This window comes from Gadus morhua, chromosome 15, assembly GCF_902167405.1.
Source record: "Gadus morhua chromosome 15, gadMor3.0, whole genome shotgun sequence".
NCBI lineage: Eukaryota > Metazoa > Chordata > Actinopteri > Gadiformes > Gadidae > Gadus > Gadus morhua.
The window spans coordinates 5,262,141-5,276,657 of record NC_044062.1 but is presented as its reverse complement, the minus strand read 5'-3'; the positions used below and the strand labels follow the sequence as shown (position 1 = coordinate 5,276,657).

Sequence of the window (14,517 nt, the reverse complement as noted above, 5' to 3'; positions counted from 1 at the left end):
AACTAGACGAATATCCCCTAGGAGCGCTCCCGAGTGGTTCTACCATAGACGTGTCGACAAAGCCGCCCCATCGGCCGTTGGATCTTACGTAAACGTCGCAGCCATATTGGAGCGACAAAAATTGGCATGCAAACGAGGCCAGAAAGCGGGAGTTTCGGTTCTTCTCGATAAAAAAAGCACTACAACTTTCACATTTCTCAACCAATTTAAATGTGTAGTTTATATTCAAGGGTTTATGACATACGTTAGTTAAAAAAAACGAAACAATATCAAAATCATTTTTGTACAATATGATTTAACATGGATACATAAAAACGACTAAGAGAAATTGGTAGAGAAATGGGAGCATTATATTTTTTCAAAATTAAGAACAAAATATTGCTCCTGTTTCTTTGTATTCGTTTATAGGCCAGTCTTGCCCTCTCAAATATGGCGGCGTGTCGCCGTCTCAAATACGTCTACGTAATGAAGCAACGGGTCGAAGCGTCTGTGTGTACGTCTATGGGTTCTATGTTTGTATATCTATGTTCTTTTGGACTGTCGCGTTTGTGCCTTCCACTAAAGATTGTGTCACGTGTGTAGGTTAAAGTTACATACATATATACCCATGTATCCTACATATAAAGTTGTGTGGGACAAGATAAATCGTGTTATTACGAATTAAAAAATCCAACACATTATTACGATATCGCTCCGAGAGAGTGATACCTCAGCGGAGACTGTAGATTCATCTTGTAACCTGTAACGCCTGTCATTAGCTAGCGCTAATTCTAGCTCGGCGCATGTCAGTGACGTTGCACCTTTGACATTGGCATGAAGCATGAGAGTAGCTGACAAACTATACTCTTGTCTGTTTGAAACAAACGTTTAGCGTTTGAATCTAATCGAGATCTCAAACCGACTGTGTCCATATCTAGATGATAGTACATATTCGCTTACGGTAAGAACACATTTGATCCCCTGAATATAAGTTTCCATGGTGGCTAACGGCGCAACACTTTCGGATTGCTGATTTTCGTTTCTGTCGCTTGATCCGTAGGTTGTAACGTTATGGCTCTTCTAAACCGCCTCGCAAAATGCAAATACATGCATCTTGCATGTCATGCTCTGCGTGTGGATGCGTTTACCCAACACAGTGCATTCAGGTGAGTCAATTAAGCTACACGCTTTCCAGTTCAAGTATTGCCAGTGTATGTGTTTATTTGTTGCTGAGATATTGAGGTCATACTAATATCTGATGGCGAATGTGACTTTTTTTGTTTTGCAGCGTATCAGCGGTGTCCGCTGCCATACAGAAGATGACCAGAGTACGTGTTGTGGATAACAGTCCGCTTGGCAACACCCCTCACCATCGTGCACCAAGGGTCATCCATGTGTACACCAAGAACGGCGTGGGGAAAGTAGGAGACAAAGTTCTGCTTGCCATTAAAGGACAGAAAAAGAAGGCACTTATTGTTGGACACAAGATGCCCGGGGAACGCATGACGCCACGTTTTGATTCCAATAATGTTGTCCTGATCGAGGACAATGGTAATCCGACAGGGACCAGAATAAGGGTCCCTGTGCCTACGCATCTTCGTAAACTGGAGGGAGACTACTCCAAATTGTTGGCAATTGCTAGCAGATTTGTATAGTAAGCAACCATGCAAACAATGATGCTGTCACTATTTCATTCATTGTTCTTCCTGTTTTGTAATAAGATTGTATGCTTCAATGTCTCTATATTCTGGTTAACAAACGCATTATCAGTATGTCTACTTGTTTCATATATTTAAATTGAAACCTTTTTATTCATGTTAAACTGTTCTTTATTTGGCTTGTTGGTCAGTGCCTTATTGAGAAAAAACAACCTGCATGGATAATGTTTATTGGTTTGAGGCACACAATACATTTACAACAAACATGACTTGCATCTCTTAACTGTGTACATTCGACCTGGGTTAAGTGTTAAGGCTGTAGGGAAACAAACCTGTGATTGCCACTGATTGCAGAACGTCAAGCTAAAAAAAAATAACGATTGTGTCAAAATAATACAAATGTATATTTGAATTAATATTCAGCAAAGGAAAATCAAATAGATATAGTAGGTTCCCATTCAGATGGTATCTACTGCCATCTAGTGTTTTAAGTTATGTTACCATGAAGTAATTTGGCTAACGTACGAAATAAAATATTTACATTTTTGATATACTGCTACAAAGTTTGCGGTGACACTAAAGATTTGTGTAGTGGTGTTCTGATGTCATTGGTTTAAAAGACATGCAGAAGTACAGCCAACATGTAGCATTTGAGTCAGCCAATGCAAAATGGGTTGTCGACCTCAAATGTTTAAGTTAATACTACATGCTTTGACATATTCTATTTATATAAAGAAACAAATGCAAGCACAGCCTAGTAAACCTGTCTTGGGTTCCAATTTTGCATAGTTACAAACTAAGAAGGTACAGGCAAACTGCTAGCATTGTTAGACCTGATTTCAATAACCGTTAGTTGTTATTTTGCAAGGACAGTTACATATGTTGTGAGCAGATATGTGAGAAGGCTAGTTTCGAAGCTGGTCACAGCGTATGGAAGGGCACTGTTGGCTTGCGAAAGGGCCCTCTGCCAGGCTGAGGTAGGTCCTCCTCAACCACACATGGTTAGGTACAGCCACTGAAAGTTAAACAAAGGAAAAGTGGGATTGGTGTACAGAAATGTTTCTCACATGAATTCAAAGTGACCCTGAGCAAAGATGTTACCTCTGTCAATTGCATTTCAGCCACTCCTTCGTCGTTCTTATTTAGCTCCTGGAAAGATCCTGTGGAATATAATTCAAATTTTGAGCATTCGTTGGCTAACAAATAAATTGAGCAATGACACCATTGGGTTAAGACTTTAACCTTAAGGTAAAAAAACGAAGTACTCACTAAACATTGCTTCAAGCTTGACCAAGCAGCAAATGAAGTTGTCAAAGTCAATCATATCATTGTCAGCATACCGCGCCACCAAAACCGTGTTCAGTTTGTTGTTCAGTGTAAAACCTAAACAGAAATAGTAAAAGGTTAACTTCCTGGGGTTGTTCCGTGAATACATCCCCTGTACGTTTCATTCGTTTTATCTTGAACATTACCTGCTGCCTCAACAGCCATACGCATCTCATACGAGTTCATGGCCCCAGATTTGTCCAGATCGAATTGCCTAAAAATGAGCTGATGACAAAAAGGAAAAATTAATTGCAGAGGCTGACGATAATTGTTAATTTAAAATTAAAATACTATTGATCAAAATATTAATACAAATATTACCAGCCACTTTCGAATCTTGTTCCACAGAATCTGGAACTCCACCATGCCTAAGCGAGCGCTTCCATCTTTCTGTTTATTGTGTAAAGGGACTGAACTTCACAATGCAACACTAAATCTGCTGTTAACACAGGCCTATTGCTGTTATATTTAAAAATGATTTTCAGGGGAAACAGATGTTATTTGGTGATTTTCCATCATTCGAATACCTTTGTGCTGTATTGAAATGCTCCCCCAGAGTTCTCCTATTAATTATTTACAGGCCACCCACATACTCTGCAAATTTTTTCGATGAATTCACAGAATTATTGTCTAGCATCTCCACAGACTTTGACTGTCTAGTTATAACTGGTGACTTCAATTTTCATACTGATGATTTGAATGACAAGTGTGCAAAAAAACTTTTTACCATTTTGGACACATTTGAAGTGTCCCAACATGTGAAAGAGACTACTCATTGTAAGGGCCACACTCTAGACCTGGTTATCACAAAGGGCCTCAATGTTTCTGATCTCTCTGTGACTGATCCTTCCTTGTCTGACCACTTTTGTGTTTTCTTTAATATATCTTTTATTCCCAACATACAGACAAAATAGAATACTGTCAAAAAACGGTATATCAATGAAGAATCGTATGTACTTTTTAGAAAGGCCATCTCCTTACTACCACCTCTCAACCCATGTTCTGCTGATGATCTTGTAGAAAACTTTAATTTGAAAATTTTGAAAGTCATGGATGTCATTGCACCTTACAAGGTTAAAACGATTTCTGGAAAGCAAAAGGCACCCTGGAGAAAAGCTGCTTCTGTAACAGCACAGAAAAAAGAATGCAGGAAGGTTGAACGCATCTGGCGTAAAACAAAACTTCATATTCACCATGATATCTACAAAGAGAGCCTCCGTGCCTACAATTCAGACTTAAAAAGTGCTAGAGAAACATTTTTCTCCAATATCATTAAATCCAATAATAATAATGCAAAAACCCTATTTGCAACTGTTGACAGACTGACCAACCCCCCAACACAAATTCCACCTGATCTCCATTCCACGCAGAAATGCAATGAGTTTGCAGCTTTTTATACTGATAAAATTGAAGGCATCAGACGCGCCATCAATATCTCCACTTCAAACAAAAATGTTGGACTACCACCCTGTTCAGGCAAAAGTAACGTGGCAGGGATGGCATGCTTTAATGTTATTGACTCTAAAACTCTTGTGGAAACTGTTACACAACTAAAGCCATCCACCTGTTGCCTTGATTCTTTACCTACCAACCTCTTTAAGAATGTTTTTGACTGCCTAGCAATAGATATATTGCAGATAGTTAACAACTCTCTCCAGTCAGGCAACTTCCCAAAAGCCCTGAAAACTGCAGTCATTAAACCCCTTTTAAAAAAGCGGAGCCTAGATACCTCTATTATTAACAACTACAGACCAATATCAAATCTGCCCTTCATAAGTAAAATCATTGAGAAAGTTGTCCTCCAGCAACTTAATCACTTCCTGGCATCAACTGGTTGTTATGACACCTTCCAATCAGGATTTCGACCCCTGCACAGCACTGAGACCGCCCTCATTAAAGTTGTAAACGACATCCGTCTTAACACAGACTCTGGCAAAACCTCAATACTAATGCTACTAGACCTCAGTGCTGCATTCGACACTGTAGACCATACAATACTTTTGGACAGGTTAGAAAACTGGGTGGGGCTTTCAGGCACAGTCTTAAATTGGTTCAGATCCTACCTACAAAATAGGAACTACTTTGTTTCCATCGGCGACTTTGTATCAGAATCAACCAACGTGATGTGTGGAGTCCCACAAGGTTCGATCTTAGGACCCTCTTTATTCAACATCTACATGCTCCCACTAGGGCAAATCATGCATAATAACAATATTGACCATCATTGCTATGCTGATGACACGCAAATCTATGTATCGCTATCACCAAATGACTATCGGCCCATAGATCTGCTGTGCCAGTGCATTGAGCAAGTGAAAGACTGGATGTGCCGAAATTTCCTTCAGCTAAATGAGGATAAAACAGAGATAATTGTATTTGGTGCTAAAACGGAACACCTTCACTCTCTGTCCCTGAAAACCTCAATCAAAGCCAGAAACCTAGGGGTTATCATGGATTCTGATTTACATTTCGAAAGTCACATCAAATCAGTTACAAAATCTGCATATTATCACCTTAAAAATGTAGCAAGACTTAGAGGGCTCATGTCCACCGAAGACTTACAAAAACTTGTACATGCCTTTATCACTAGTAAGCTTGATTACCGCAATGGTCTCCTTACAGGTCTCCCAAAACAAACTCTAAGGAAGCTTCAGCTTGTTCAGAATGCTGCTGCTAGAGTTTTAACAAAGACCAAAAAAATTGAACATATTACACCAATTCTTAAATCGTTACATTGGCTTCCTGTAGGTCAGAGAATTGATTTTAAAATCATGTTGCTAACCTATAAATCCCTACATGGTTTAGGCCCAAAATATTTAACTGATATGCTTCCACTACATAAGCCTTCTAGAACACTAAGATCTTCTGAGACCAATCTGTTAATTATCCCCAGAGTAAACACGAAACATGGGAAAGCAGGATTTAGTTACTATGCAACAAATAGCTGGAATAAACTCCCTGAGGATTTAAGACTTGCCCCAACTCTGAGCACCTTCAAAACAAGATTGAAGACTTTTATGTTTGCTTTAGCTTTCTGCTAAATCTTAAATACTTGACCTTTATTTTACTAAAATGCCTTTTTAACTTTCCCTTTATTTTCTATTTTTACCAGAAAAATACATGACATTTGCTGAGTAATGAAGTTGTGTCATTAAGAGCTTGACGAAGAAACTCTTTTGAATTTGTTTGTTGTTTGTTGTTTGCCTTTGGTTCTGGGCTAGAGTCCTAGAATAATCACTGAATATTTGTTTGTTGTTTGCCTTTGGTTCTGGGCTAGAGTCCTAGAATATTGTAATAGATTGTCCTTAAGGTCGGGTTGTACTCCCGACTTGGGTTCCAGAGAGTCTGTTGATCTGATCTTAAATAACTTTCAATTTAATTTTCTCACTTTCTTAAATACATTGCACTTTCAATTTTACTTACTAAAAAGCCTTTTTAACTTTCTATTTTACTCATTTCTTTGCATATGTTTTCTTTTACTTATCTATTATTTTATTTTATTGTATAACAATGTTTATATGTGAAGCACTTTGAGTCTGCCTTGTGATTGAAAAGTGCTATATAAATAAAGTTGCCTTGCCTTGCCTTGCCTATAAATATGCTGTTTATTGGCACATATTACCACTTGCAGTTACTTTTTGTATCATCAGCAACAAGATGTTAATTGATAACATTTACCATGTAACCCAGACATAACATTGTTGAGGATGCAGCATAAAAAAGACTAACTAATATTTATCTCAAGACACATTTTGCAAAGATAAATCAGGTATTTAACCTGAGGTGAAAAGTCTAGTTATTGTTGAAAAGGATACATCCATGAGATTCACCATGGTCCTGCAAGACACCAGACTGAAGCCATCCGTCTGCAGATCTTGGTCTGAAATCACAAAGCGTTGGAGGACAAGGACATTCAACATGAAGTTGAATGTTACATAAGGACCTTGGCACTGCGGCAAATTTAAAGTTTGTTTGATCCGTGGTCTGTAATTGTAAAATGTTGATGTTAACTTACGTCGAGACACCACTCTGTTCAGAATGGTCCTCAGCTCATGAACAGAAATCTCCATGTCCTAATGAGAAAACGAGAAGGTTGTGTATTCATATAAAAGATGCTTGTGATGTGATAAACTCAGCAGGAGTTAAGAAAACCTACCTCGCCCGCCAGCTGGGCAAACATGGACTTGAAGGAGTCATCGATATCATCTTCAGAGATATCGCTCTGTAAAAAAAATAATTCTTATTTTACACTTGTGCAATGAATACAGTTTAAACAGCAACGAACATTTGCAAACTTCATTTTTAGAAACCTACCTCATCATCCAAATCAGCAGAAATGACATCATCGAGTTCTCTATAACGAGGGGAAAAATACTTTTAACGTCCCAAAAAATACTCAACACACATAAATCAATCTCCAATAAAATAATAATATATGCCCTACTCTGTTTCGGACTGCTTCTCCGTGAAGACTCGGAGGACAAAGTCCGCCTCTTGGTTTGCCTCGAAGGTGGAAGGGACGATGAGGTACTCGCCAGGGGGAAGACGAAGGCGTGTGCTCACCTCCCGCAGGTTGATGAAGGTCTCCGAACGGGCGCAAGATGATTTGGTCAGGAAGAACTGCTTCTTCAAGTGGACGTTCTGGCAGCCCTTGAACTGAGGCAGAGGTAGGGGAGCAGACTTAGAGGTCGATTGGGCATCAGATGCAGTTTATAATTGGTTTTTAGTTGATATCAAAGTGCTATATCTTAAATTATGATTTTGGTTCAAATAGTGTGGTTTCTGAAAGACGTGGTACCTCCTCTGGTATCTGTGTAAAAAACAAAGAAGTGAAACAAAAAAGGAAGATTAACATTGGAAATGAACAACAGAATTACATTGAAACATAATTGGGGCACAGTGTATTCTCTACACACCTCATAAATGGCAAAGCCAATGGTGTGCATGTCTTGGCCTTGGCGGCGGTGGCGTCGGCGATCCTTCTGCATAAGAGCCACCAGGAAGCTGCAGGCAACCTCATCGTCTTCTGGGTCGTCATCTTCCTCCAGCAGGGTGATCTTGTACTGGGGGTTGATCCAGAATGTATCTGTGCAAAGGTGGTCGCACGGTCAGAATTTGCTTGGCTGATGAATGTATTTTCCCTGTACTTTTATACATAAAACAATCTGTACATCAGTATGGGAAGATGCTAGGCGTGTTAACTGCCATTGGCCTGTTCAATAAGATGGTAGTGGCTGATGTTTATCTGTTGTGTCGCATTCATTTTGAAAGGTTATAGACATTGGCTATCAGCCAAATTTATATTTGAAACATTAGTATCTGCCAAAATGTTAACCATTGGCGGATCCCTAGTATAAATACACTGGTAATTACAATACAAATTGACCAACACAAAACCAATCCTGATGTTTGCATGAATTGGACTCACTGGGGCAGTTCCTGCAGCCTCCAGCAGAGCTTCCCCTTCTCCACGACCCGTGGAACTTGATGGTGTTCCAGTGGCTGAGCCCTTCATCACTCAGGGCATCTGCGGTCAAATTACAGATCTCCAGGCGGGAAAACTGCCTCAGGAACTCATTGAAGGACATCCTGGGTTGGGAAAATTGGAAGCCATCAGCTGACAAGCTGCGGATACAGTGTGGGGAACGAGTGGAGCAGAGGTGGAAATCTGTGGTGTTCATACCAGAACTCCCCGTCTTCCATTTGGCAGTGCAGATCCTCTCTCTCTGATGGATCGATTTCATCCCATTCTGGAGAGCTGAAACAGGAGAAGGTATTTCGATTTTTTGATAAAATTACGGTAGAAGAAAACAAAGCTGCAGCAATACAAAAGGAATTGGTTATAGTCCAAGTCAAATGGTCCTGGGTTCGATCCAAGTCCACAACCTACTTGTAGGCCTCTTCGATCCTCAAACACCTAATGACACGCATCTGAATTTACAAAAGATTGCTTTGGATGAAAGCATCTGCTGAAAGTTAACCAACTGGAGCGGTGAGATGACCAGGGATGAGTATTTGAGTAGCAAGGTCTGTGCAACCAGGTTTGTTTCCCATTTACCTGTCACTCCAGGCGCCGGTCCACTCCACCTGTCCCCAGGGGTTACGCACGCGGATCAGCCTCTCCATGCGGCCTCGGTAGTCCACCTTCAGAACCCAGGAGACAGTTGTCAAGCGAAGAACAAGACTCACGACTCTCCCAGAATCAGACCTTAGGACTTTTATTCAGGGACGCTTTTCATTCAGCCATCGAGTTTTTCCTCGCTGACTGTTTTATTGTTTGAATTGTCAAGCACCTACAGAATTTCCTGAGAATTAAAGGTTTAGTATTAATAATATAATAATAATAAAAAAAAAATATATATATATAATTATTACCTATAATAATAATAATAATAATAATACATTTCATTTATAGTGCCCTTTCATCCGATCCGAGCAAAGATTGGAGCCACAAAAGCAAACATATAACCTTTTGACCGTTTTTTACTCCCCAGTTTGTTGTGGTTCAACCGGTCAGGTTGTTTACAGTCGAGACAAACGCGAAGAGCCCCACCCCCTGGAACACGATTGGTCGAAATCAGATAAGAAGCAAAAGAGTGACATGCCCAGTTGACACAGATTTGAGCTTACCTGCCATTAGACTTTAGATGTTAATCTTAAATTAGATTTGTGAGACTTTGTGTATCCAAACACGTGTGGATAAGCAAGAGAACACACACACACACACACACACACACACACACACACACACACACACACACACACACACACACACACACACACACACACACACACACCTGCTTCAGGCCGGTAAGTGAGTAGGCGTGGCCTTTCACAAGCTTCTTGAATGTAACAGCTTCCATGTCCAAAGTACTGGTGATCTGTAATGACATAAAACATTCAGTCTCATCTCGATAAGAGCTCCAGATACATAATTCCTGAAATGCTTCTAATGGAATTATGTCATTATTTTTTTTTCAAGGGGTGGAAAGTATTGATGGGCAAGGCCTGTGCCGCATGCCGGTAGCCCCACGCACGTCGATGGAGCAGCCCAGTAGGGACCCTCTCTCCAGGGCTTTGCTGATGATGCGGTACAGGTCCTTGGGAGCCTTGCGCAGTTCGTACATCTCCGACACACCCCCGGTGAAGTCCTCGAATCCCTCGGTGGTACTGCCTCCCGAGAGGGCCTCGTAAGAGCCGTTCAGCCTGCAATCAAACCACCACAAAACAGAACACTCAGGCCCCGAAAGCTAAAAACTCCATTACCCATCAACACCCCCTTCATAGATGTGCATTCGTGTGTCAGGGGTTCAAGCGGTATAGGTGCTCAAGAAATATGCTGTGGCACTAAATAATTTAGCAGACCCTTTTTAGAATACTCACTTTGCGTAGGCCTTCTCCATCAAAGCACTCCAGAATTCATTGCCCTCCGCAGAGTGGACAAACATAATCTCCCCGTCTTTGACAGGCAATCTGTCATCAATCACCACGTCTGTCCATTCGCCGAACTGCCAGAACTGAAAAGTCATAAGCAGGAAGAAACTGGTTGACTTGGCGCTGAATCATTCATGAAGATGAGAAGGAACTCTTTGGAGATGCAATCTGATGAGCCGCAGACGTTAAAAAGACCTGAAAGTGGAAGATCCCGGCGTAGTCATCCTGGAAGGACTGCCCGTGTGGGACCACCCGGTGGAGCAGCGTCTCGTTCAGGGTGAGGGATGCGATGGCGGCCAGCAGCCAGCAATCACCTGGGAGAGGGCGATGTTTAGGTTCAAGGGGTCGGAGAGGAAAGCAACATCCATAGGAAGGAAGACTTCACTTAATGCTTTTGGCGTAAAGGAATTGATTGTCCTTTTACAAGGTTCCTTTTAAGATGGTTCTGCTGATAGATATATTGATAAATACATGAATAAGTAAACACACAGAGAATGGGATAATGGACTCTAACAGACTCACCGAGTGCTCCCTGACAAATGTCGGTTCTGGTAGCTCCGCCCACGATAAACTGAGGACTATCGGTCAGTTCCTATGGGTCATAAAAGCTCAAGTCAAGACAATAGATCAGTTTGTCTTGAGACTTTCAAGGTTGAAGTCTGGACCGAGCAGTTGGACAGGGCTGTTCTAAAAGACACATATTTTCCTCACAAGCCTATGGGCTGTGATTTCAGCCAATGAAACAAGATACATCATGTCAACGAAATAAAAAAATAAAGAAGAGTTTTCTGAAAATGACATGAACTGCTAAGTCATCGAGTGACTCCATCTCAAGACTGTATTGGTTGTAGAGGAAACTGACAAATTCCTATGTGTAAATGGAAAGCTTGTGGACCGGATTCTAAATTGTCAACACCACCAATCTAGATTCCAATGCGACAGACACACCCAATGCAAAGCATTATACACCAGAGCCATCAAGTCATATGCCTGCGCACTCTCTACAAGATTGTATATTTAGATCAAATTAGACAAGATGTATTGTACAAACTAGATCCACGCATCATCGCATGTCAACAGACTCGGGCAGAACTTTCAGACGCATCCAAGCATAACTTATTCCACAGAATCTGTTACACAGCTTAATGATTAACTAAGATTGGCTTCCTACCGTAGGCCTCAACCACTCCACGTCCCTAGTCTTGGCGGAGTAGGGAGCCAGCTCCTTGAAACCCAGGGAGGGGGGCTCTGCAGGGAAGCAGGGGTCCTCAAACAGAAAGCCCCCCTCAAGGCATTCCTGCTTGAGGGCCTCATAGTCCTGGTTGGAGAAGCTCACGGCCTGCTCCTTGGAGCCCATTCCTTCTGCTCGCAGCCTGTTCTCGTATATGCTTGCAGATATCCCTGTGGCGTGATGCATTCTGTGGGGAGATATAAATATGGGGGTAGCGTGAGTGGGTGTTGGTGGGTATAAATAGCAGCATGCTAATCAGTCAATGGCGCACTCGTCTAAAAGCCAAAGCACAGCAAAGAGGTTAGCGTTTAGCTAAGCATCGGAGCAAAACGGCTGGGGATCCAACTTGGTGATCCATTAGTCTGGTCTGTGACTATTTAGGCGACTCGTTTACTTTCTTACTAGTTGTGACTTAGTGCACACACGCACACGCACACGCACAGTTAGATATTAGTTAGCATATTTTCAAAGCCAGATTCTGATAATAATGCCATTGGTTTTTAGCTATCCTTTAAACTGTTCAGAATGAAGTCCCTGTAAGGCCTATATGGGATAGCTTCATAAAAGTTGTAACTAAACTATAACACAAATGTGTATGAGTGAGCTTTGGGTGGAGCAGCGATAGTCAATGAAAGAAAAGCACCATGTTGAGCGAGTTAACAAAGTTCAGAAAGTAAACAAGAGAAGGAAACGTGATACCTTCTGAATATGAGAAGGCTATAGGGGGGAAATGACAAAAGGGAAACAATTGTTAGCATTCCGTTGTCAGAATATAGGTTAGTAGACATAACCGTGATTCCGATTTTTACCAGCCCTTAATTTGTTAAACTATGAATTTGCTATAGTGTTGGCCTTCATTTTCCCAATATCAACTCCTCTGTAAAGTAATTTTAAAGTAACAACCGGAGGACGTGAGTGTGAGGGCCAACACCTCAGCTTTCAGAAAATAGCCATGCAATGAAAATCTCCACGGTTGTTATAACACAAGACAGCTCTTTGTGGGATAATGACCAGAGTGGGCACATCCATTAGTTGCTCCATCGCACACTGAAAGAATCGTAATGAGCAGAGTTTCTGCAATCTGATGGGATCACCAGAGGACTAAATCGGTGGTAATTGAATTGCACTGATGGGCGTCAGATAGGAGGAAGAAGAAAAGAGCTGTCCGATGCTGTTGTTTACGTAAACACCCCCTGCTTGGGCCCAAATTCTGAATGCCCGCTGGCCTGTCAAACAGCAACAGAACAGAAGGGATTTCTGTTTCCGGGCCGGTGAACAGCTGATCCTTGCAGTACTGTGGTGAAGTCATCCTTTACATTTCGCCCGCAACAATGCACTTAACAAGCGAGGGTGCCCCTCTCCATAGCGCAACAAAAACAACAACTGGGTGGCGTGGCTGGGTGGGTGTGGAGGGGGTCACTACACAAAATCAATACATCCGCCGGCGAGGTGTATGCGCAAATTCCCGTTTTCTTTCTTTCGTGCGAAGGGTTATTTCGGACTTGGCTCTATGATATCAGGAACAGGCCAGACATGCCTCCTACAGTACGGGAGCACCTGTTCCTAAGATACAAGGCCCGAGTGCTATTGTGTGTCTTGCACCGAAGTACATGTCAGTGATTTAGGGGGAAATACAGGCTACACTATCCCACTCCGATTTGTGGGCCGATTCAAGGTTGCTTTAGTGCATGTTGAAATCAAACTCAAAAACTCGCATGAATGAGAATGTAACACGTAATGTGATTGCTATGGGGTGATTACAAGAAAGATACAAACCCGCAAAGGTTGGGAACCGTTAACTATTACCCTGGTGCACTAATTGAGCTGTTGACAATAAAATGAAGAAGTCAAACATTACTTACCACCTTTAGAGACTTTCGACTTCGTTGATCACAATAAACCTTTAAATTCAAGTAAATCTCTGAGAGTACCCTGCTCGGACATCCACAGTCAGCGCACTCCACTCGGCCGTCAGTGCTCACTGCGGAATAGTCCATTCGTAAAGGGGGTGGGACCACTGTCGCCCCGACAGGTTGTGCAGACGATGGGCTAAATCAAATAAATGATTGAATCGCGAATGATTAATAATTGAGTGTAATTGCAATAGTGGATCTGTGTTCAAATTGAACTTTGGGCAGGGCTAATCGAAAAAGATTACAATGCAGATATTCACTTTTTACTCTGTTTACCAAAGGCTGACGACACTCGATATAGGCCTACCGTGACTCAGGTCTTCATCTATCAAACCGATGTTACCTCATTTTTTAACACTAATGTTTACACTGTAAACCAATGGAGTAACCCTGACGGACGGGGGCGCCAGTGCCCTTAGATTGATTTTATTTGGTTATTCGTTTTGACATCAGGCGAAAGCATTACTCATCTTCTCGCAGCCTTTACATACCATTCGATTCGATTCAATTAAATTCAATTTTATTTGTATAGCCCTTAATCACCATTACAGTCTCAAAGGGCTTAACAGGCCAAATGTTTATGACTATCAAATAACATCCAGTGTAACTCTGGAGTAAGACTAATTTAGTTGATTGAGTGACTCAAATAGGCTAATGCTTTTAGTTTTTTCACATAGCCTATATATCTAGCACTTGTGTGTTTGTTTTTTCCTGCTGTGGAGGATGTTCTAATCACAATTAATAGGCGTATTTTGATGACAAAGAGGTGTGGTTAAAAGAAAAAGAAAAGAAAAATAGGTATCCAAAGATACTTTGTAAATACCCTAATAATATGATGAAAATGTGTAGGTTGCCATGTGTTGCTACTGAAAAGCCCATCTCAGTGTAGGGTTTTTGGCGTACCCTTGTGGTTGCCATAAAGCAATGTCGACTGGTTCTGGGTTCTTCTAATGCACGTTGAGAGCTTCACAAATCC

The 14,517-nt window shown here is 41.4% G+C and overlaps 2 protein-coding genes across 2 annotated transcripts; one reads left to right on the top strand and one right to left on the bottom strand.

Annotated features, from left to right (window-relative positions):
- Positions 1 to 574: 574 nt before the first annotated feature.
- mrpl14 (mitochondrial ribosomal protein L14) lies at positions 575 to 1,906 on the top strand. The gene is made up of 3 exons (XM_030378290.1): positions 575 to 940; positions 1,040 to 1,145; positions 1,268 to 1,906. Exons 2-3 carry the CDS (start codon positions 1,051 to 1,053, stop codon positions 1,632 to 1,634), a joined length of 462 nt encoding a protein of 153 aa, XP_030234150.1. The 5' UTR covers positions 575 to 940; positions 1,040 to 1,050; the 3' UTR covers positions 1,635 to 1,906.
- capn1a (calpain 1, (mu/I) large subunit a) lies at positions 1,851 to 13,640 on the bottom strand. Its single transcript, XM_030378270.1, has 22 exons — positions 13,491 to 13,640; positions 11,569 to 11,815; positions 10,920 to 10,989; positions 10,593 to 10,711; positions 10,347 to 10,480; positions 10,001 to 10,169; positions 9,761 to 9,844; positions 9,022 to 9,107; positions 8,647 to 8,721; positions 8,392 to 8,552; positions 7,880 to 8,049; positions 7,762 to 7,773; positions 7,408 to 7,619; positions 7,278 to 7,317; positions 7,120 to 7,185; positions 6,979 to 7,036; positions 6,779 to 6,843; positions 3,285 to 3,353; positions 3,110 to 3,188; positions 2,907 to 3,020; positions 2,739 to 2,797; positions 1,851 to 2,652 (listed from the first exon to the last, which is right to left on the bottom strand). The coding sequence occupies exons 2-22, from the start codon at positions 11,812 to 11,814 to the stop codon at positions 2,626 to 2,628; spliced, it is 2,115 nt and encodes a 704-aa protein (XP_030234130.1). The 5' UTR covers position 11,815; positions 13,491 to 13,640; the 3' UTR covers positions 1,851 to 2,625.
- Between the last annotated feature and the right edge of the window lie 877 nt (positions 13,641 to 14,517).